The following is a 22,762-nucleotide window of genomic DNA, read 5'->3' as shown; positions in this document are numbered from 1 at the left end:
TACATAATATAGCAAGATATAACACTTATCACTAATTAATGTATAGCATGATTTACTGTATTATATCACTAACGAGTCACCCTAGCTCTCTTACCCAGTGAAAAAAAATTTGACCCAAATTATAAGGAATTAAGGGGCTTATTTGAAAATGTCCTCCATTTATGTGTTCACTCTCTTATAATTTGGATATAACATGTATGTATATATATATATTCAAAATTTAAATTGTATATCAAAATGTAAAAAAAAAAAAAAAAAAAAATAGGAGGGGGGCACAAATTAAACCATTAGACCATTCAGATGAAATAAATCCATAGAATTTCTAGAATACACTTTTCCTTAAAAAAATTATCTTCATAGTGTTTTTGTTGAATCTTTTTAGCCCACCATCATCAGATGGTGGGCTATTCAAATCGCCCTGCGTCCGTGGTCCGTGGTCCGTCCGTCCCTCCGTCCGTCCGTCCGTAAACAATTCTTGTTATCGCTATTTCTGAGAAAGTACTGAAGGGATCTTTCTCAAATTTCATATGTAGGTTCCCCTTGGTGCCTAGTTATGCATATTGCGTTTTGAGACCAATCGGAAAACAATATGGCCGACAGGCAGCCATCTTGGATTTTGACAATTGAAGTTTGTTATCGCTATTTCTGAGAAAGTACTGAAGGGATCTTTCTCAAATTTCATACGTAGGTTCCCCTTGGTGCCTAGTTATGCATATTGCGTTTTGAGACTAATCGGAAAACAACATGGCCGACAGGCAGCCATCTTGGATTTTGACAATTGAAGTTTGTTATCGCTATTTCTGAGAAAGTGCTGAAGGGATCTTTTTCAAATTTCATATGAAGGTTTCCCTTGGTGCCTAGTTATGCATATTGCGATTTGAGACCAATCGGAAAACAACATGGCTGACAGGCAGCCATCTTTGATTTTGACAATTGAAGTTTGTTATCGCTATTTCTGAAAATGTACTGAAGGGATCTTTCTCAAATTTCATATGTAGGTTCCCCTTGGTGCCTAGTTATGCATATTGCGTTTTGAGACCAATCGGAAAACAACATGGCCGACAGGCAGCCATCTTGGATTTTGACAATTGAAGTTTGTTATCGCTATTTCTGAGAAAGTACTGAAGGGATCATTATCAAATTTCATATGTAGGTTCCCCTTAGGTGCCTAGTTATGCATATTGCGTTTTTAGACCAATCGGAAAACAACATGGCCGACAGGCAGCCATCTTGGATTTTGACAATTGAAGTTTGTTATCGCTATTTCTGAGAAAGTGCTGAAGGGATCTTTCTCAAATTTCATATGTAGGCCCCCTTGGTGCCTAGTTATGCATATTGCGTTTTGAGATCAATCGGAAAACAACATGGCCGACAGGCAGCCATCTTGGATTTTGACAATTGAAGTTTGTTATCGCTATTTCTGAGAAAGTGCTGAAGGGATCTTTCTTAAATTTCATATGAAGGTTTCCCTTGGTGCCTAGTTATGCATATTGCGATTTGAGACCAATCGGAAAACAACATGGCCGACAGACCGCCATCTTGGATTTTGACAATTGAAGTTTGTTATCTCTATTTCTCAAAGTACTGAATGGATCTTTCTCAAATTTCATAAGTAGGTTCCCCTTGGTTCCTTGTATTGCATTTTTGGACCAGTCTGTCCTGAAAACAACCTGGCAAACAAACAGCCATTATCGTTAAATCTCAACTTTCTTATATAGCTAGGATTCCCTTGTTTGAAAAGTACTGGAGGGATGTCTCGATTTGCACAGATTAGTAAAATGAAGGGAAAAGTAGAGAAAAGATCAATCTGACATGGAACCTATGAAGATCATTCAATGGTGGGCGCCAAGATCCCTCTGGGATCTCTTGTTTTTGATAGCATCCTAAATGTCTCAACAGCTAACTTCTTCATTGTTTTCAAAACATTTCTATTTCATTTTTCAGAAGAAATAGTGAAACCAGAGCGGACTTTATCACAAATGTTGGTTTCCAAGTCGAGACGGAGTAAATACCAGTCTCCGTTTGAGCAGAAACGTGTAAAGGAGATTAAGAAACTCAATACTAAGGTGGAGACTCTACAACAGGCTCAGATGGAGAAAGAAGGCGAGCTTGTCGAGATGAAAATTGGCCTGGCAGAGCAGGAGCTCAATATTGTTGAGGAACAAATCAGGTAGGCATGAAATGTCTTTTAAGGTTTAATTTTTTAGCTTACTTACCATGATAAGCTTATGCTGTGGTGCAGTGTCCATCTCACTGGTATCTGTCCAGCATCATCTTTTCCATTATGCAACCTCTTCTCAATAACCAAGAGACCATTTATTGGGGCTGTAGCATGCTGGGCTGAGGGGCTACCTATTTTTAATGATCTTTACCAACTTTCAAGGCTACAGGTCACATGTGCTTAGATATTTAAACAACTTCAATAATCTCGTGTTTGATGAAAGTGCTAATCAGCTTAGCACTTGCATCAATGACATAGATCAACTTCAATGTTGCATTCGAAGGATGTACCAGGTAAGTCATACAGGCCCATTGGGCCACTTTTTTTTTTTTTTTTAAATTCAATACCAATTGATATGTGATTCTTTTTTCTGTGGTATTAAATTTAATACCAATTGATATGTGATTCTTTTTTATGTGAATAAATATACTAAGTATATGCCATACAGTGTTATAATGTGACATAAGCTTGAGAAACTCATCGTGGTGCCTGTCAGTCGAGATGTTTTTTTCCCCTATATATCCTGCTTTCTCAATCCAGCTAACTCACTTAATATTTCTTTCTTTCTTTCTTTCTTTCTTTCTTTCTTTCTCCTTCCAAAAATCAATGTAAGAACTTTATAAGATGCTGTATATCAATATATATTTTCAATACATGTATATTGCCACCCTCCATATAACGACAAACATGTAATGAACAAATGACCTTATAACAAGGGTATATGCTATAACTGGTTATAAGTACTATTATATAAAGATGTCTGATTCACCATGATTGTAGGAACAAGCTGAATGTCGCTAAGGAACAGGTCGATGACCAGCATGCTTACGTCAATCAGCTAGAAACGACAGAGGCCGATCGTAATCTTATAGAACGTGAGAAACTGGTGGAAAAACAGCTCCGTAAACGACAGGTAAGGGCATTAGCAGATCTCGGGGCCAGTGGAGGTTGTAGTAAATTTTATATATAAGTAAAGAAGCTTTAAGGCTTTGTCATTTATTGGGGAAGGGGGAGGGGGGGGGAGGGGGGCATTTGTGTATAGTGCTAATCATGTCTGTCCATCATGGGAATTGTTTTTCCTTAAACAGAATTGAATATCATCAAGTAAGAATAGGTGCAAGCAATCTCTCACATTTGATAAAAGTGTTAATGACATACACATATTAATACTTACAGAATAAGTTTGACAAGAAACTGGAAGTTCTGGAGGAAAAGAGAAACCAACTACAAAAACACTCAGAGGAATTTCACCAGGAACTTGAGAGTGTAGAGAAACCAACAATGAAAGAACAGTACGGCAAGTACCGCAACCGTGACGGAAGCCTCAATACACGACAGGTGTTCGAAATGCTTAAAACTAAGGAAAAGAAACAGGAAAAGGTCAGTGGGATTGAATAGGAATTTCATTGGTGAGCTCTGAAGGGGTCTACATGATATTAGAATGCAACAGATCTTGATCGACTCTACTAGACTACAATTAGTCTGTGACCTAGTTTGTCCGGATGTAACTCATAGTACCCTTATTTTGCTGTGATCGATACAACAGCGAAAATGATGTGATATTAATGGATCACACCAAAACATGTGTCAATTTAAATCATTGCATAGAAAGATTATAGGAGAAAATGTTGTTTCAAAAATCTTTCAGTTATATTAAGAGTGACATAAACAGGGATGACATTATCAGAAAAGTGACAATAACAGGAAAGTTGTCATTATCAGAAAACGACACAAACAGAAAAGTGACATTGACAGCAAAGTGTCATTATCAGAAAACGACACAAACAGAAAAGTGACATTGACAGAATGTGACTTTAACAGAATAGTGACATAACAATGTCAGAAAAGTGACATCAACAGAAAAGTGTTATTATCAGAAAAAGCGGCATTAACAGAAAGTGGCATTAATAGAAAAGTGGCATTATCAGAAAAGTGACAAACAGAAAACTGTTATCATCAGAAAATTGAAATTAACAGAAATTGACATTAACAGAAAAGTGTTATTGTCAGAGAAGTGACATAAATAGAAAAGTGTCATTATCACAAAAGTGACATTAACAGGATCGAGTTGAAGATGTACATTTTTCATATTCAGCTATATATTATAAATTATTTGTAACTACTGACATTTAATTGTATTTGCCATAAATAATGCCAAAAAAAGTACATGTACCTGGTAAGCATTATTTTCATCTATCTTTTTATTTATTTATTTTTTTTCTGTTCGCTGAAAACCAAATGATAATGAAATTAATCTTACATAATAATTCTAAACAGTCATGTCATATTGAGTAGAATGTGAATGGATTGATTGAGATGGCTTTTTTGTGTACTGTACAAAGCAACTCATCAAGAAAATTACTTTACATATAAATACATATACAATATATTTTGAAAATGCTGGTATATATACAATATGTATTGATACTGTGTAATAGTTTATTTAGCAAATTAAAATTGGAAGAAGCATTACCACAGTTTTGATTCTGTTAACAGGTACATACAGAGATTGATCATGAGAAGGCGTGGATTTACAACAAACATCTGGAAATGAGAGAAGCTGCAACACGGGAGAAAACTAAAACAGTTCAAGGAAATGCTTCGAATGTCTCGCACAGCAGATGTGCGGGGATATGCAAGCGAGGATGAAGGACATCGCACGACTCATACTGCGCCGGGACATCTTTCCATGAACGGTGAATATAACCCATCAAAGGACAAAGAGCGAATCAAAACATCTGATGGACATCCCGGGACGCGGCACACAACTCGTACACAGAACACGGCTCCGTCAGAACCTCCAGGGACACGACAAACAGAACCACCAGGTACTCGACAGACAACAAGAACTCATTTCACCACAGTGCCATACACTGATATTCCACAGACTCGACAAACGGTACGAACAGAATATTCAGAGAGTTTAGTCAATGACAATGTGCCGGGTACCAGTCAAACAAATCGTACAACAGGAAGTAATTTGGATGGACGGCCCGGCTCGAGTAAGAGCATGAGATCTATACCGGATTCGGATTTCTACGCTCAAAAGAAACGGGATAAAGATCCAACTTCTCGTTGGGAGTCGTCCTATTCCCGGCCAAGCACGGCTCAGAGTGTAAGATTTGATCTTGGAAATGGCCAGACAGTACTTCCTAATGGTCTCCCAGTTGAGAATGGCGTCTGGGCGACAGAAAGTGGTATCGGAATGACAGATGATTTCAAGTCAAGTTCACGGAAATCTGAACGTAAACAAAAAGTGTACGAATCAGAACCTGAAATTGTAAATGGTTACGAGTCAGATCCGAGGGACACCGTTATGCCAAGTGAATATGTGTATGGCATGGGTGCAGGGGATAAATTTGACGGACGTAAAATGGGTTTGTCATCACAAACGTTTGACGCAGCTTTGGCTAACATGCTAGAGCGTGAGGATCAGAATGTGTACTACGATTATGAACAGTATGATCAGTATGCTAGAACTAGTGGAAATCCTAAAACTAATTCTCGTAAACCTCGAGTACAGAGTCCGTACTACACCACACCTTACCCTCTTAACGGCTCTGCCAAACAGCCCAGGGATGTCCGACAGGGTCGGAGTCCCGTACGGAAGGGTAGGAGTCCAGATAGACGGGGGATAAGTCAGGAAAGGGGGCGGAGTCAAGGAGGCGGAAGTAGAAGTCGTGAACGTGCAGGGGGAAGTCGTGAACGTGCAGGGGGAAGTCGTGAACGTGCAGGGGGAAGTAGAGAGCGCCAGACAAACTGGTCTGATGATGAAGCAGTTTTAGAGTCGTTGATGCGTGCACAACAACAGGAGAGTCGTGGTCGTAGTCGGGTCCGCAGCAAATCACAGGAAAGACCGGAGGTTAAATATAGCCAGGAGGACAGTGATGTTGATTTGTGGCCAAACAGTCGTAACACCAAAGCTTGGGGCCCGGAGGCTAGGGTAGGTCTACTTCATTACCATGAAATATTGACAAAAATACTTTATTAGCCAATTATGTGTTTTGAATATTTTATAAATATTTTGCTGAAACATCATTAATGTATCAAATACTTGCATTTTACAAAACATGAAGTAATGGCCATTATTTTGTTAATGACCATTACAAAGAAAAAATTAATAGGAAAGTAATTGAAATTTAGAAAAATAATGCCCATTACATTACTTAACTCCAGGTTTGTCCCAAAAAAGAAAACGAGAAATAATGGCCAATTTTAATGGAAACAGTGTTTTTAACGGGTTTGTAATGGGCTTGTAATAGTTTTGTAATGACTTTGCTGGGCAGTAGTGAACAAGACATGAATTCATCAATTTTGAAATATTTTTTTGTCTCAAAATTGACTAAGCAAAGTTGGATGCAGTCAATATTGATATGTAAAATATTTTTATGAGATATATATCAGAACTAAGTACAAAAATCTTTGACATTATTCTGAATGATGATATTTTAGTATAAGATGGATGTTTCTATTTTTGATTACTTTGTATTTACAGCAAGCATCAATCCATGCCAAGTTAGGGATGCAGACACCGGAGAAAAAACAGAGGCGTAAACCTAGGAAGCGAACCAAAGGTACAGCAAGATGGTTATATATAATAATTTAATTAATTAATAAGTCCTTTCAAAGGAAATAATTAAAGAAAAATAGAACGAAAACCAACGTTCTGCCCTTTTTAGCTTCTTCAGGTAGGAAGAAGGCAGAAAGGCCTTGCAGTAAATCTTGTTTTTTTTTGTTATATACAACATATATATGATAATGCTAGTTCGGCCCTTGGTGAGATAGCACTATAAATCGGCAAAAGTTCCGGCCTATCACAAGGAGACTTAACACGAACATACCACAGCCTCCCAAAACACACATACGCACTCACCACGCGCATGCATGTCGCACACAGGGAGGCCGTCCTTAAATGACCTTAGCTGTTAATAGGACGTTAAACAAAATAAACCAAACGAAACCAAACTTTGGTGACTAATGTATTAGATCCTATGGATGAATATGTATATAACTATTAACACTGGGTGTAAACAGCTATTAGTGTCATTCCGGAAACATCTCACTAATATCAAGTTTGGTAAAGAGTGAACATAAGTACTGTTAACATTGTGTATACAGTCGATCAGTGTCATAAGAAACATCTCACTAATATCAAGTTTGGTAAAGAGTAAACAAAATTATGCATGTAAAAGTATTAGATATTAATTTTTGAATCATTTTCCCTATCTTTAACATGACATAGAACATCCAGTATATTTTGTGCTATTTTTGCCTGTGTGTGTGTGTCATAAGGTACTGTTACAAAAGTAACAAGACTACCAGTTTGAATTCTCATTTGCATTATTGGAGAAATAAAGGTATTTATTATCTGATAAATAGAACTTCTTTTGGTTGGTATCATAAAAATAATATCATTAAAATGAAAATAACTAATACTTTTTGTAATCTACCAGCTAAGCGTACCCTTGACGAGAACTTAGCCGTTTATGACCAGAGTAATCTCCCTGGAGGAAAGAAAGGCCAGCTCGTGTGGGAGGAGACACCAGTTACGTCACAGGTAACGGCTTTACCCGAGGAGAAGGCTGAAGATGTGTTCATGACAAAAGTCCAGCAGCAGAAAGATCGTGTCAATAAGATACGGAAAGCCCGTGCCTCTGCAGAAGTTATTCAGCGCACCTGGAGAAGATTCGCTGCCAAGAAAAAAGTGCAAAAAATGAGAATGGAAGCTAAGAAATAAAGAGTCGTTGACTGATTTATTTTTGGTGGCAAAATACTAGAAATGGCGAAGACCCTTAATGAGGAATGCTCATGTGAATTTATTTTTACTTTAAAATCATGACAAGTGCCTTTCCATTTTGAAAAGGAATTACAATCTTCTCCACAGATTTTCATTCCAAATGGAAATATTTCCGATCAATTGTTGACAAAATGGTGCTGTTGGATAAGGGAGACAATCCAACTTATAACTGAATCTCGTGAGGAATACAAACCATAGATACTGGTATATCTTGTTGAGGATCTTAACGGAAGGAATTCTGTGTGTGATATTTAAGTGCCTATGTCGTTGTAGATTACTGTAACCAGTTTAGATAATATATGTTAACTGGTATATATATGAAACAATCTGTGAATTTGAATATTTACATAATGTCTTCCAAAGTGTTTAAGACATTTTCTAAAATTTTTCTCTGATGCCCCCTTAAAAAGTGTGGCATTTCTGTATTGTGTGGAACTATTTTTAAGGGTTAAATTTAATATAAAAATAATGATTTTAAACAAATAAAGAAACTGTAAAGTTAACATACTTTATTTGGGGTACTCAAATTTATTTCATATAGAAGTTTTTAAAAAAGTGCAGTTATCACAATCAATATTTAGCGCAATACTTCTAGCGCAAAAAGCGCTAAAATAATACTACTGCTAAAATAGTATTACTACTAAAATAAGATTACCATTAAAATAAGGTTATACTGCTAAAATAGGATTACTACTAAAATAATATTACTGCTGAAATAAGATTACCATTAAATTAATATTACTGCTAAAATAGGATTACTTCTAAAATAATATTACTGCTAAAATAATATTACTGCTAAGATAAGATTACTGCTGAAATAAGATTACTGCTAAAATAAGATTACTGCTGAAATATGTACGTTGACAGTACTAACCAATATGGAATTAAATGGGTTCCTGTATACTTGCTAAGTAAGATGTATTGGTTTTATTGTAAGGAATCAGTAGATTTTATTTCACCAGATATTTGTTTGTAGGTTTGATGTAAAAATGCTACCATGTACACAAAAGTGTATACACATGATTAGCTGGTATAAAAGGGATCATTGCCGACGTGGCCGAGGCCGTAATTATTACATGTAATCAGAGTATGTGAAATATATTAAACTGTTCTATATTCTTTGTCACATGTCAAACTTCAAACTGATCTTGTTTGTGAACAGATCTCCTTGCCATACCGGTAATTACCACAAATGTCAATCAAATTCTCTGTCAACAGATCTCATTGCCATACCAGTAAATGTCCCAAATGTCAATCAAATTGACATTCCATATTGTATTACTGTACTAATATGTATCTGCCTAGTTAATATGAATATAAGGCCAGCGAGTTTGGTTTCAACAAGATTTTAAAATGGAATCTGTAATGTCTGTGATATTTTGTATAACAAATATTTTTAAATAAATGAAATGCCCAATTTCTATTTATGTTTTTAGATGCATTTTTTTCATACATATCATTTACAGGTGTTTTATATGTATTGTTGAATTGTCAATTTTTAGAATAAATATTTTATATAAATATGATTATGAAGATGATTATATTTTACCATTTGTTATTTAGCTAAAAACCATCCTATATCTAATAAATATATTTACTCTACATCCGCTGTATGACTGTACTAGTTTGTGTATTGGTGTCAGTTAAGTCTACATTCTACCTACATGTACCAGTGATGTGAATCGATAGTCGGAAACTCAAAATTGATCGATTATCAATTATGACTGGTTTTCTAAATTTAGCACAGAATCGCCCTTTTGTAAAAATTTGACTTTTTACATCTCAAATACATTTATTACCTTTGTTGTCAATATTCTAAATACTGAATTCAAACAAAGAATTTAATGATTGTCACTATATTTAAATCTCTTTAATCACTTGTAAATGACCAATGAATATATCTTATTCCGTAAAATATAAGATCAACTACTTCTTGGTTCATAACATTTCAAAAATATGTGAGGCCAAAAATCTACAAAAGGTTGGTTTTTTCAAATTCGTCATTGATTTTTATTTATTTTATTTTTTTATTGTCGATCATCAACGCACTACTAACTTGTATAAAAGTTATCTCCCTTGACAATGTGTTTATTATGAATCGTGTTGTGAGGGAGGTTGTATGCTACCTACACATTTTACCGTGATGTATTAAAGTTATCTCCCTTTATATCATGTGTGTGTGGATTGTGTTGTGTGTTAAGGATGTATACTACATGTACCTTACACATTCTACCATGTTTTGTTTTGAAAATTATCTCCCTTTACAACATGTATTGTAGATGAATTGTGTCAGGAGTTAAGGTTGTATGCTGCCTTAGACATTTTACCATGACTTGTGTTTAAGTTGTCTCCCTTTACACTGATACTGTAGTTGATTTCCTTTCTGCCTTATGTCTAAAGACAAGTGAACATGATGCTTCTTTCCAATTATAACTGTCCAGCCTCAAAGCACATTTTCAAATCTTTAATACCCCTTCAGACAAATTCTGATTTTTGCCGACAGTTAACGTGTAAACATGGGACTCTGTCTCTTGGTCAGTCTGGTGGTGGTCAGTCTAGCGGTGGGCAGTCTCTTGGTCCGTTTGGCACTCACTTGGTCAGTCTGAGGGTTGGCAGTTGCTTGGTGAGGCTGGAGGTCACAATTCCATAATCATTCAGATGTTTGTAATGGGATAAAATTCGTAAATCATCATAATGGCCAGTCACCAAAAAAAAATTGAGTTATCTCCCTTCGGATGTAATGTAATGTACTTAAAACTTATTGAAACTCACTGTATTAAAGTCCAACTTAATCTCTTTTTTTTTAATGATTATGTTAGAACTGTCCTAAGACAAACACTTTCGGTACAAATTCCTGTTTATTAGGAAGTACCACATATTAAATTTAAAACCCTTGATTCTGGCTCGGTCTTATTGACTTTCAAATCCTCAAACAAATTTTAGATATAGATAGTACAAGCTATTTCTAGATCTGACCCTGTAGCATTCTACATGTATACAGGTTTTTTTTTTATTGTATTTTGAAAGTATGCCTAAAAGGGAATTTTTTACAGTAAGGTAGCATACATCCTTAAGTGATTGTGAAATATGTGATGCATTTATGACAACTACTTGCAATTGTCCATGACATTTTAATGTGATAACATTATGATCAGTACTTGTGATAGCATTATTATAATAAATTATTGAAGTAGTGTTATTATAATATAGCAATTTAGAATTTGTTATCAAATTGTTGATGATCATAGGAATTACCCCGAATATAGGTATATTTTTAGACAAAACAAAACATGTTTTTATTTACTGTAACTTGTACATTATCAAAGGTCCGACAGATGGTGTTTTGCAATTAATATCAAGATTTTGGTTGGATGACAATGGTGAGGTTGATTTCATTTTAAACATTACTATGAATTGGGTTGGAAATTTATCTTTATTTTAAATCATATTTTAGACCCAGTATATATGATGTAGGAATCTGAAAATATTGAATGATGATTGCACTAAATTTAAATATGCACTGTGCCTAAACAGACTTGCCTCCTAAAGCTAGTTACAGCATTATCATTTTAACAAGTTTATTTATTAGCTGTTAATGAATTGATATTATTTAAGTTTTATTAGCATACCGAATTCACTTTAATTAGTAGTCCAAATGATTCTGACTACTGTCAGCTCTAACATGTAAGTAGAGTGTAGATAGTTATAATCAGTTTGGACTTAAATATATGTTAACATTAATTTTATACATCTAAAGAGTACAATTTTAAGTGTAAAATTTTTTTATACATCTAAAGAGTACAATTTTAAGTATACAAAATTATAATAATAAGGAAAAATTTTATCACTAATATATATATTAGCACAGGGACTTGGTACTCTTCCAAGTCATAGCCTATACTTTTATATTAAAAATAGATGTACAGAATGTGGGATGGAAATAGTTTTTTTACAGTATTACGACTACTGACAACCTTATGCCCGCTTACATTAATTCTTTTTGGAGTAGTGCTATAAAAATCATGATGTTCTCTAAAAAATACTGTAAACGTGGTGTGGGGGCCGCGGTGGCCGAGTGGTTAAGGTGTACCGACACTTTAACACTAGCCCTCCACCACTGGGTTGCGAGTTCGAAACCTACGTGGGGCAGTTGCCAGGTACTGACCGTAGGCCGGTGGTTTTTCTCCAGGTACTCCGGCTTTCCTCCACCTCCAAAACCTGGCACGTCCTTTAATGACCATGGCTGTTAATATGACGTTAAACAAAAAAACAAACAAACCAAACTGTAAACATGGAATTGTACGCGAGGGTGAAAATTACGCTAATTACGCAGAGTCCTTTTAGTCATGAAAATTTCCCCTAAGCGTATTATTTGATATCAGTTTGCGTAATCTCAAGAAACAAATGGAAATAGCGAAGGTGTATCGATCGTGAAAAACTACCCCAAGTGTTTAGTATACATATCAATATTGCGAAATTACCCCCCTGCGAAAGTAACGTTTACAGTATGACATTCATGTTGTATCATATTTCCAGAGACATATATATTCTGTATATATGTCTCTGATATTTCTGTTGATAAATTAATTGAAAAGAAATAAATGAATTTAAAATTTGATATTGTCAAGTTTTTCTGGATTAAAATGTTTGTGGACCTAAGTTCCATATAATTATATTTATCATATTTGTCGGAAACTTGTGCCAAGGTCCTTTGGATTCATCTAAAGCTTGATGCAAAAAGATGTATGGTTATACTTTTTATATAAATTATGAAAAAGATTTTTTTTTTTTTCCCCATAATTCATTTCAATGTGTCTGTTTTGTGTGATATTATTCTATTCCAGGAAAAAAACTCTTTGAAATGAACAACCTGTATTTTTAATGTAGTTGTTCTAGAATCTGTCTCCGAGTTTCTGAATGTGTCTCCCAAAATCTGTCTCAATGTCCCGCCTTATAATGGGTACAAAGGTGCTGAAATCGGCATTCCATTAATATTTCATGTTTATATTACTTATTACTTTAAATTCAAAATTTAATATTATTTAATAGTTCCTAAAAATTAACTGCTGTACTTCCTAATTATTGGAGATGATGTCGTTTTGGCTATTTATAATTTGTAATAGCATGATAAAAGCATGGCATTTGGATCAGGAGTAAGCTATCATTAAATATTTACTATTTGTTGATGTGACATAAAGTTATTTTTCTGTGACAGATAAAATCACCCTTAATTTACAATTGTATCATTATCTTAACATTGTCACTGATAGAAGTGTTCTTAAAATAGTTGTACTAGAAATTGGCCTAATTGTTTCTACATATAAGTCTATTGAAATACAATATATTGTCAGAAGTTTCTGCTTAACTTCAGAATATATTTCTGACTAATTCAAGTTGCTGCGATAAAAAGTTGTGATGTTTTGAATCATGACATCTTTGAATTTATTTTTATGCATATTAAATTTTCTTAATGCCAAAATTGATGTTCTTTGTTAATTATTTAATTACTAGTATCTGCCATTTCTCAAAGGTAAGTGATCTTGATTAATACACTACGGTGCAATACGTCGTCAATTCTGCTGAGTGTGAATTACTCAGAATACGGTCAACATCATATTTTCAAATTGATACATGCATGCTATTTGTGCATGTTTGAATTTAAATGTCGGATAACAAATTGGTACTCCAGAACAGTAAAAAAAAAAGTATGTTGTGTACAGAAATTGGCACTCCCGAACAGTAAACAACAAAAACATGTTGTATACAGAAAAATACAATCATAAATTTAGTTGGAAAAGCAGGAATAACAGATTTAAGATTCATTTATCCACTCGAGCCAGGTACGTAGCCAGACCAAAATAGAAGTGGAAGCCAGGATGGACCGAAGGAACGGCGTATGCTTTCTTACCTATCTTGGGGGTTGGCGGTTGGGGGGTACTGGATCCCTCCCCCTGGCATTTCTGAGGAATATAATTGAGAAATTCAACAACATATTCACATAACATACCCAGAAAGCCATGGCTAATGTTTTGTGATATGTTGTAAATCGTGTAATGATAATATATTTCGACAAACATGGTACAGTGTAACCACTGTGTCTAAATCTAACAATGTCAGAGAGGACATTCATTCTCCGTCCATGGTTGATCTCCGGTATGTCAATGTTGAGCAGTCGCAGATGTAATAGGCACACTAAAATAGAAGAATATCTATGCACCTGGAGACATTCGGATACATTTAAGATTCCTTGATTGCAGTAATTAGTCAGACGCTGGCCAGGTAGTTAAATATAATCTAGACACAGATAAGTAGGTCTACCCTGCAAGTTCACCCAGAGTTTGATAGGAAACCATCCACAGGAATGTCAATATTTCAACGTGATATTATTAAAATAATAAATTCTTGAAATAATCAAATGAAAAAAAAATTAAAATAATGAATTCTTGAAATAATCAAATGAAAAAAAAGTTATCTTGACAAAATGATGTGGAAGCCTGGCTATGCGCCTGCGAGCCAAACGTAGTTATGCCCTTGTTACAAGATGTTATATACATGTATACTTTTACAGCAAGAGATTGCCACACAGGGCACTAAGTTTGTTCTAAAGAATGACCTTGGCCCAATTATTTGGCTTACATGCAATGTTATACATTAGTATATTTGTTCATTTCGGGGGATTGCGTGTTGCTCTCAGGCGCGGATCCAGGAATTTGAAAAAGGGGGGTGGGGGTCCAGTTGTAATTTAGCGGTAATGCGAGCGAATGAAATGATTATAGCAAATTTTGCAATCTTTCAGGGATAAGGTTTTTGATTAAGGGGGCAAGGGGGGCTGGGGTCTGGCATAGGTTTTTTTTTGAGGCTATAGAAAATTTTTCCTCGTCCAAAAAAAGGGGGGGGGGGGGGGGGTGTGTTCCTGACCCCCAGGACGTCGACTAAAGTCGGTGAGAAGATGAAGGTGATCATTAAGGTAGTAAACAGACTTGATAAGAAGTCTGTTTTCTGTAAATGACTGTTGTTTCGAAATGTTGAAATCAAAATGATTGATATAGACATCCCAGTTCATAATGTCATGTACTGTATAACATTAAACATTAATTGTCTATAAACTTTTATGGTTTCATGGCTATGAAGTAGATTGCGAGTCTTTCAAAGCCACAGGCATCTCAGCCTGGTCAAGATTTAAATACAACATGAACTATATATGTACCGGATTTTACGACAATATTTATTACCAAATATACATCTTTCCTGAGAATCACGTAAACATTGGCAGTAACACAAAATACAAAGGAAAAAAACACTTCCTGAATTTGTTAACTTGGAATTATTATAATGACGACGTAAAACTGATCTAAAATAAAGCCAGCTGATTGTATGATATCTTGTAAAAATATTGTACATCTGTATATCAAAAAACATAAATCATTTGATACTTTGGGTCCAACAGAAAATCTTAATGACCTGTTCGCGAAATTTTGAATGCGGAGCACATTTTCACTTTCATGTTACAATGTATATTGAGGAATAATGTATCCAAATCTTGTGTACAATGTAGTTGGGTCCAGTTTGAAGACAAATGCACGGACCATGTTTATACAACACTGAAACACAATAAACTCAACAAAAACAACAATTACACTTCAGACAAAGGATTACGACCAGTTTCTTGCTTTACAATGTAACTGTAAATATTGGGCAGCCAAAAAAAAAAAAAAAAAAAATCTTTTTTTTTTCACATCACATAAATCTTTCCTATAAAATCTGAATATGTTCTTTCTTCATATCACATAAATGTTTCCCATAAATTCTTATTCCTTATCAATCACATAAATACTGCCCATAAAATCTTATTTCTAATCATACCACATAAACATTTCCCATAAATTCCTATTTTGTTTTTTCATATCACAAAAATATTTCCCATAATTTCTTATTTCTTATCATATCACATATTAAATATTTCCCATGAATTCTGATACAATATGTAATTTCTTGACCTAGTAATGTGTGGATAAAATTACTAAATCCTAATAAATCGTGATCATATTCAGTATTTGTGATGTTAATATTAGTAAAATCTTGTGTATGTTTGTGCTCCTCCAATTGGTCAATGATTTTGTAAGCTGTGTGCTGATTGGTTGTCTAGCCTTGCAGAGTTTCCTTGTCAAACTGGTACTCTCCTAGCCCTGGTCCGACCTTCTTTAATAGTGTTATATAATCAGAGAGTTGCCTGATGGCCTCCACTTGTTCAGTCAGGAAGGATTCCTCGATGAAGTCAGACAACTACAAAATTTACAAAAAAATCAGAACAATTATATATAGTCTTAGAGGACCTACCGTAAATTATTTATATTTCATGTTTATTTTCTCATTACTCCTCGTATGATCATGCAATTGGGGCAGCAGGTACAATTCTTTCACACAAAATACGTACACCCCAACCATAGCAAGTCTATTCAACTTCCCTGGGGAAGAAAACATTATTTTTGAGGTACTTTTCTTCACAAGGCAAGGAAGCAGACAGTATACAATTTTGTAACTTGGAGATTTATACTGAAGGAACGGTACCTGTGGGTCACCGTGGGAGTTAGCCACGCCATGAAGGTCCAGAAGTGACTGGTTAACATTTTTCTCCAGTGACAGTGCGGTCTGCATGGCTTCCAGTCCACTTCCCCACTCATCACGGTCAGGCTTCTATATATAAAATATTGACAAATCAAGGAAAAAAGGTACAACTATATAACCAATCATTATACTGTAAGCAAAGAGGCCCATAGTGATGCAAAAGTAAATTACCCTTTGAAAACTCTTTGGAATGGTACACATTTTGATGTTTCCTAGCTAAATATACAGTCATACAGGATTGTGATAATATATTATCTTTAAGATACAAGACAATGGATCTCTAAACTACATTTACATGTTATATAGAGTTTTTAATTTGGCTCTGTAGTACCTATTCAGATTAAATAATATATATATATTTACAGTGATGTTCTGAAGTACGATGCGACCTCCTCTCTTGTTCTGGTACTGCATTAGCTTTTCTGCGTGCTCCCGTTCTTCATCAGACGATTTCTTAAAAAACTTACTGAATCCCGGAAGTGCCACATCATCTCGATCAAAGTAAAAGGCCTGAAAAGTATATATAAACAATGCTGATTTTAGAGAAAATCGGTATCTGGTTAACTGTTTGATATTATAACCTGATTTCCCAGGATAAGAGTAAATCATTAAAATGGAAATGTGCAACAGTACCAGATTTGGGTAGAAACTCAAGAACTGTGAAATAAATCATCCACATCAGATCAGGATCTCATGATCAGGCGTGGTTATTTATAATCCATGCTTCTACCAATGCAACTGAGCCATAAAAACACACAATGTATGATCAGGTGCCTGCTGATCGAGAGGAAATATAGACTGAACAAACATTGTCTGCTTCTTTCATGTAAACTACCAAACTTTACAACTTATTACCTTTTTTAGCTTTCTGCTGGTTGTCCCAGGAACCCATTTTTGTTACAAACTTATTATTTTCAAATAAGCCTTTATCCATGCAAATACTGTAGAAAATTCTGTTGAAGTTAATTTTCAACCTAGACAATTACAGTGAACTAAATTTCCAATCCAAGGCTAAGATCAAAATTAAATCAACCAATTACAGTTGATCATGACAGGCATTTTTTGCTTAAAATGTTACAAAATAAAGTCAGAATGAGTGAAACAACTTAGTTTATCCACAAGAACGTGTAGTCTTATGATAAAAATAACCAGAAATACCTTTATCTATAGACTTTCTGGCTATTATGTATAGGTATTTCTGCCCTTAATTAATTTTAAATGCACAAAACTACAGTAGGCATGCTCCATAATCCTAAAAAAAATATACATTGACTTCGAAGGTTCACGACATATCATGATTTTTTTACGTTGATAATAGGATATTTACATTTTTGTTATTTGTCGAACCTCGAAATGTAAATATCCGATAAAAAACGTAAAAAATCACGATATGAACCTTCGAAGTCTTATATTATAGGACCAGCATGCCCCTGTGTAGTCCGAATTTTCTGACGATCTTACTACGTAGACACAAGGCAGCTTGAAAGGCGATATTAACATCAGAACCCTTCGGATTAGCCCCTGTGGTTTCTGCACCTACCATTGACTGATAGATGTAGCTAGCGTACAGCTCCAAATTTATCTGTTTATTGATGCTAGCTTCACTTTCAGAGTGAAAGTTTTGTCTTGGTTGAGTCTGTGCCATGTCGAGGAACAAAACGCTTGCTGTTCAAAATCAGAAGAGTTGTGAATATCGACCAATCTGTTAATTTTGTCTGTACGTTCACTGACGCAGCAAGACAAAACTGTCAACAAAAGGAAGAGGAAGTCACAAGCATTATCTAAATCCGGACAACACCCATGCCAGGGACTCAAATTCCGGAATATTTGAATTCAGTCTTAAAGAAATTACATGTCGGATACTTTAGTCAACTCGCTAGGCCTTGCCAGAGACCTATTGGGTTGGTAGGTTTATGTCCGAGGTTTAGGTTTATGTCTGAGGTTTAGGTTCAAACTGTTGATTGGGTGTTCCCTATACTCATTAAATACAAAATTCTAATAAGTGTTACTCAGACTGAAGAGTTTTCTATACAAGTGTGTAGTTCCTGTATACCTTGGGGTTGGATCTTGATAGGGATATATGGTGATGTTTTATGTTACCTATGAATATCACATAATTCATTCATGCTTCTAAAAGTTTGTTTCATTTTGGCTAAATCATATCCTGGAAAGCATTCACTACAGAAAGATGCATTATGTATACAATTAACAGATTCAAAGAGAATTTTTTTTTTATAATTAAATTGTAAAATTGGTTTCCATTATAATAATTATATACATTTAAATAAGAAAGGTGGCATTTCTCCAGACATTGGCTTGCTAACTACATGGAAGATAAACACATGATATGCTTTTTATGCACTTTAGTATATAGGTCTCTGGCCTTGCTGATTATCTGACATATTGTAAAACCTAATGTTACGAATTCTGTAGAATTTTTTTATCATTGATTTGTGCGAAAGTAAAATTTGATTACAAATAATCAAAAATAGTACTGGTACAGTCCGCGCAGCTGTTTTCCCGAGTGTTGTTACATTTTACATTGCACACAATTCTTATCTGTCCTAATAATATAATAAAATCATACAGTGAATATTTCGGTGTGTTAGTACTGTTTTAGAAAGCTTATTTTAAAAATATTTTTTTCTGAGAAAATCGGAGATGCACACTGGAGTGCCCTGAGAGGTGTGAGTGTCCCTTGAGGTTTTCGCACGCCCCGCAATTTACTAAATGATATTTTTTTCGATTCTCTGACATAACTTTGCCGGTACATGCATTTATGCACTAGTCGTTACATTTGATGTTCGTCTGCATGATAAAAAAAGATAAAATATCATATCGGACAGATCAAGATAAGAGCCGCTCTACACTTGCTATCTAGGGCGACAGCTATGAACGGCCGTTCATGTCAAAAACGAGATACATTTAACGCGTTAGCATTTAACGCGTTAAACATAACATTTAACGAGTTAAGATTTAACGCGCTAAGACTTAACGCGTAAAGCTTTAACGCGTTAAAGCTTAACGCGTTAAATCTTAACGCGTTAAATGTTTTCTTGGAATTTTAACGCGTTAAATTTGTTACTTAGCTAGCATTTAACGTGATAAACAGCTTCGTTCGTTTAACGCGTTAAAAGTCGTAGTTTTTGTTTTAACGCGTTAAAATGACTGAAATAGCAGACCAATCTAATTCCTTGTTGCATATATATTTGTATATATACAAATGTATTTATAAACATTTAAAGGACTAACAGTATGGCTGCCAGAGCCAGCTTTCTTGAGAGAATGCATGGACTCTACCGTCAGATATTGTTATCGTGTTGGCATGGTGTGTAATGCTGACACAAGAGACACCCTTGTACAAAGGTGACACGTTTTTCTCTCCATTTTATTATAGGGTTTATATTGATAAATTTTACTAACTTTATACGATTATTCAATATACGACTGTGCCATCTGGTTTGGTGTATTGGTCCCAGTTCCTAGCCCCGTAATCCATGATTATTTACATACATGATGGATCATATGGCAGCCGACCATCTCGTTAGCTGTAAACTGCATTTATAACACGGTATAATGTGTGATGTTCTGAATAATCTCATCAATTTTCAAAGATGACAAAACTACGAAATCGCTGAACAAAATGACACAACTCGGAACGTCTGTAAACAATGTGACGTCATCAGAATGTACCAGTTACAGCAATCGTAACTACTCGGCCATTTCCGTGAACGACAAATGTTTTTTTATTAAAAGGCCGAGAGTGTTCCGAATGCCAGTTACAGTAGTGTACAACAATGTATCTTACAGACCTACACAAATGACAAAAAAAAAATGTTGGTTCATTGCACAAATTGATTATTTTGATACGGTCTCTGATTAAATCGGTTTTCAGAAATATCCACGTCCTCTTTAATGTGTTGATGTTCTGTCAACGCGTATTGAAATATTCTGTCATTAAACTGTTTGAAATAATAATAAAAAAAACATCTGCAGACCAAAACAAACCAAACGCCGACATCGGGATTCACACGTAGTAGTCATACGTTGACTCTTCATTTTTTGGACAAATAACCATTGTCAAATAATTTATACATGCCCACTGTCAATATCGCCGACGGGACTGAGGGATTGTCTTGGCACAACCCGAAGGCATTCTTGAACCACTGCCCGAACCTCTCTCCTCGAAGCCTCCATTTTTTCCATCTTCCATGAAGAACTTGCACCCGAATGCTGATATGCAGGGGTGCAACTGATTGGTTAATCTGATAAAGTTTAACGCGTTAAGATTTAACGTTAAACGCGTTAATGTGTTTAATGCGTTAAATGCTAACACGTTAAATGTATCTCGTTTTTGACATGAACGGCCTTTCATAGACAGCTACATCACTTTAGACATGAAGTAGGCTGATTGCAAGTGGTCATATTGTAGAGACTGTTTTTGTGGATATGAACCTCTAAAGCTGGGACACAATCTTAATTCTCCAAGATTCTGACAGTATAGACGACAGCTCTTTAATTGTTCCTTGTCCATTCCAGGTATCTTCAACAGCGGTATAACCCAAACCTTCTAGAGACAATGGAATATCAGAGACGGGTTCAGATAAGCGCATTTGACAGGAAATGACGTCATTTTGTGAGATCCATTTAACAATTAAACGCTTGGTAGATTGTATTTATTGGCAAGATCAATGCAATCTGGGTGACAGATAAATAGAATGACGCCCGTTAGGTTTAAGTTCAGCTATCCCCCTGTTTGTTCAATTGAAAGAACGGCACATGTGAAATCGATTTCATTGTAGTGCTTGGTTTGCATTCAAATTGATGTGTAATACAAATCCTCGGCGTGACTATGATCAACGAAGCACCAAAATGACGTCATAATTACGCGATTGTTCTAAGTCGAAATCGTTGCTAGGTTTGATTCACCCGCAACGCATTGCTAAACATTTTTTTTGACGCTGACGGAAGTGACGTCACGTGATCTAGGCTGCATTTATACGGTGATCAATACCATCTGGTTTAACACAGGAGTAATGGGAGACTGTCACACAGAATGTAAATATTATGAGATACATATTAAGTGTCTATCCCATTCAAGGCTTGAAAATAATGTTTCGAGGTGGAAATCCCAATATTTTCTCTGTTGTAACCCACAGGTAAGACAAAGGGATCAGGGGAAACAATCATAGTGGTTCTAGAGGCGTATTCGTTATCATCTTTCTAGTCCAAGTAAATAAATTGTGTAAATAATTGTTAAAGGGTGAGAATACCAACTGTTTCTTTGTAAATATCTACGGGCTATGATCCCGGGGCCAGGGAGTAACCCTGGGGTTAGAGAATACCCCCGGGGCAATTCTTATTACATTGATATTCGTCTTACTCTCAGTTCTCAGCAGGGAATCTCAACTGTCCTCTTGTATAACCCAGTGGTAAAACCCCAGAGGGAACATTCTATTATCCAATGACGCCTCGGTTTTTCTTTGATCTTTTGTTGGCGTTATATTGCATACTATGTGATATTTCAAATATCACATATGTGATATCTGAAATATCACATGGCATTTCTGATTGGTCCATGCCTCAGTCTTGAGGCGGGGCCAATTTCAAATGTGGGCGTGACAAATGAACAAAGACAGGAAAACATTTTAAACGAAATTTAATGAAATACGAGTGCCGTTTAGAAATGTTCTTTGTTGTCTTCTTTCTTCACCTTGTATGCATACAGCCGTGCTGCGATGTTCCGTCCTGTCCATATTGAGTTGTTCATCAAAACCTGACGAAACAGAATATAAAACCCTGTTGAGTATTAACAGATCAGTAAAAAAACGCATTCATGATTACATATAAAATTTCAGTCATTTAAAAAAAATGGTTATACAGATTACGCCAAATGTAACCATACATTTTCGTTGCACAAAAATCTTATCATAAACAAAATAGTGATGAAAATGATAACAGGACGAGTGGATAAAAATACCGATTAACCGATTCATCGATGTATTTAAACAATTTCATGGACTTTGAAAGATTCGTGACATCGTGAACGTCAAAATTTACGAAAAATATTTCATTTCACAATTTGTTCAAACAATATGATTTTAGACTTACCTGCTTGG

The 22,762-nt window shown here is 35.3% G+C and overlaps 2 protein-coding genes across 2 annotated transcripts in view; one reads left to right on the top strand and one right to left on the bottom strand.

Moving 5' to 3' along the window:
• Positions 1–13,497, top strand: part of LOC117335724 (kinesin heavy chain-like) — a 47,243-nt gene extending 33,746 nt beyond the window's left edge. Inside the window, 7 exon segments of the mRNA XM_033895900.1 lie at positions 1,945–2,170; positions 3,002–3,134; positions 3,398–3,601; positions 4,718–4,795; positions 4,797–6,164; positions 6,717–6,795; positions 7,675–13,497. Of these exon segments, the coding sequence (XP_033751791.1) occupies positions 1,945–2,170; positions 3,002–3,134; positions 3,398–3,601; positions 4,718–4,795; positions 4,797–6,164; positions 6,717–6,795; positions 7,675–7,958 (2,372 nt within the window). The 3' untranslated portion in view covers positions 7,959–13,497.
• Positions 13,498–15,222: 1,725 nt separating this feature from the next.
• On the bottom strand, positions 15,223–18,405 carry LOC117335856 (soma ferritin-like). The gene is made up of 4 exons (XM_033896102.1): positions 18,184–18,405; positions 17,007–17,153; positions 16,587–16,712; positions 15,223–16,301 (listed from the first exon to the last, which is right to left on the bottom strand). The coding sequence occupies exons 1-4, from the start codon at positions 18,286–18,288 to the stop codon at positions 16,161–16,163; spliced, it is 519 nt and encodes a 172-aa protein (XP_033751993.1). The 5' UTR covers positions 18,289–18,405; the 3' UTR covers positions 15,223–16,160.
• Between the last annotated feature and the right edge of the window lie 4,357 nt (positions 18,406–22,762).

The sequence above is a fragment of the Pecten maximus genome, chromosome 10 (assembly GCF_902652985.1).
Source record: "Pecten maximus chromosome 10, xPecMax1.1, whole genome shotgun sequence".
In the NCBI taxonomy this organism is placed as follows: domain Eukaryota; kingdom Metazoa; phylum Mollusca; class Bivalvia; order Pectinida; family Pectinidae; genus Pecten; species Pecten maximus.
The sequence above is the reverse complement of the archived record's forward strand: the minus strand, read 5'-3'. Positions and strand labels throughout refer to the sequence as shown.

Bases quoted from the DNA above. Each gene is read 5' to 3' on its own strand.
- LOC117335856 (XM_033896102.1), bottom strand. From the start codon at position 18,288: ATGGCACAGACTCAACCAAGACAAAACTTTCACTCTGAAAGTGAAGCT. The intron at 17,154-18,183 runs GTAGGTGCAGAA...TATACTTTTCAG, and splicing joins GCTACATCTATCAGTCAATG to GCCTTTTACTTTGATCGAGA. The intron at 16,713-17,006 runs GTAAATATATAT...TTTTATATATAG, and splicing joins TCGTACTTCAGAACATCACT to AAGCCTGACCGTGATGAGTG.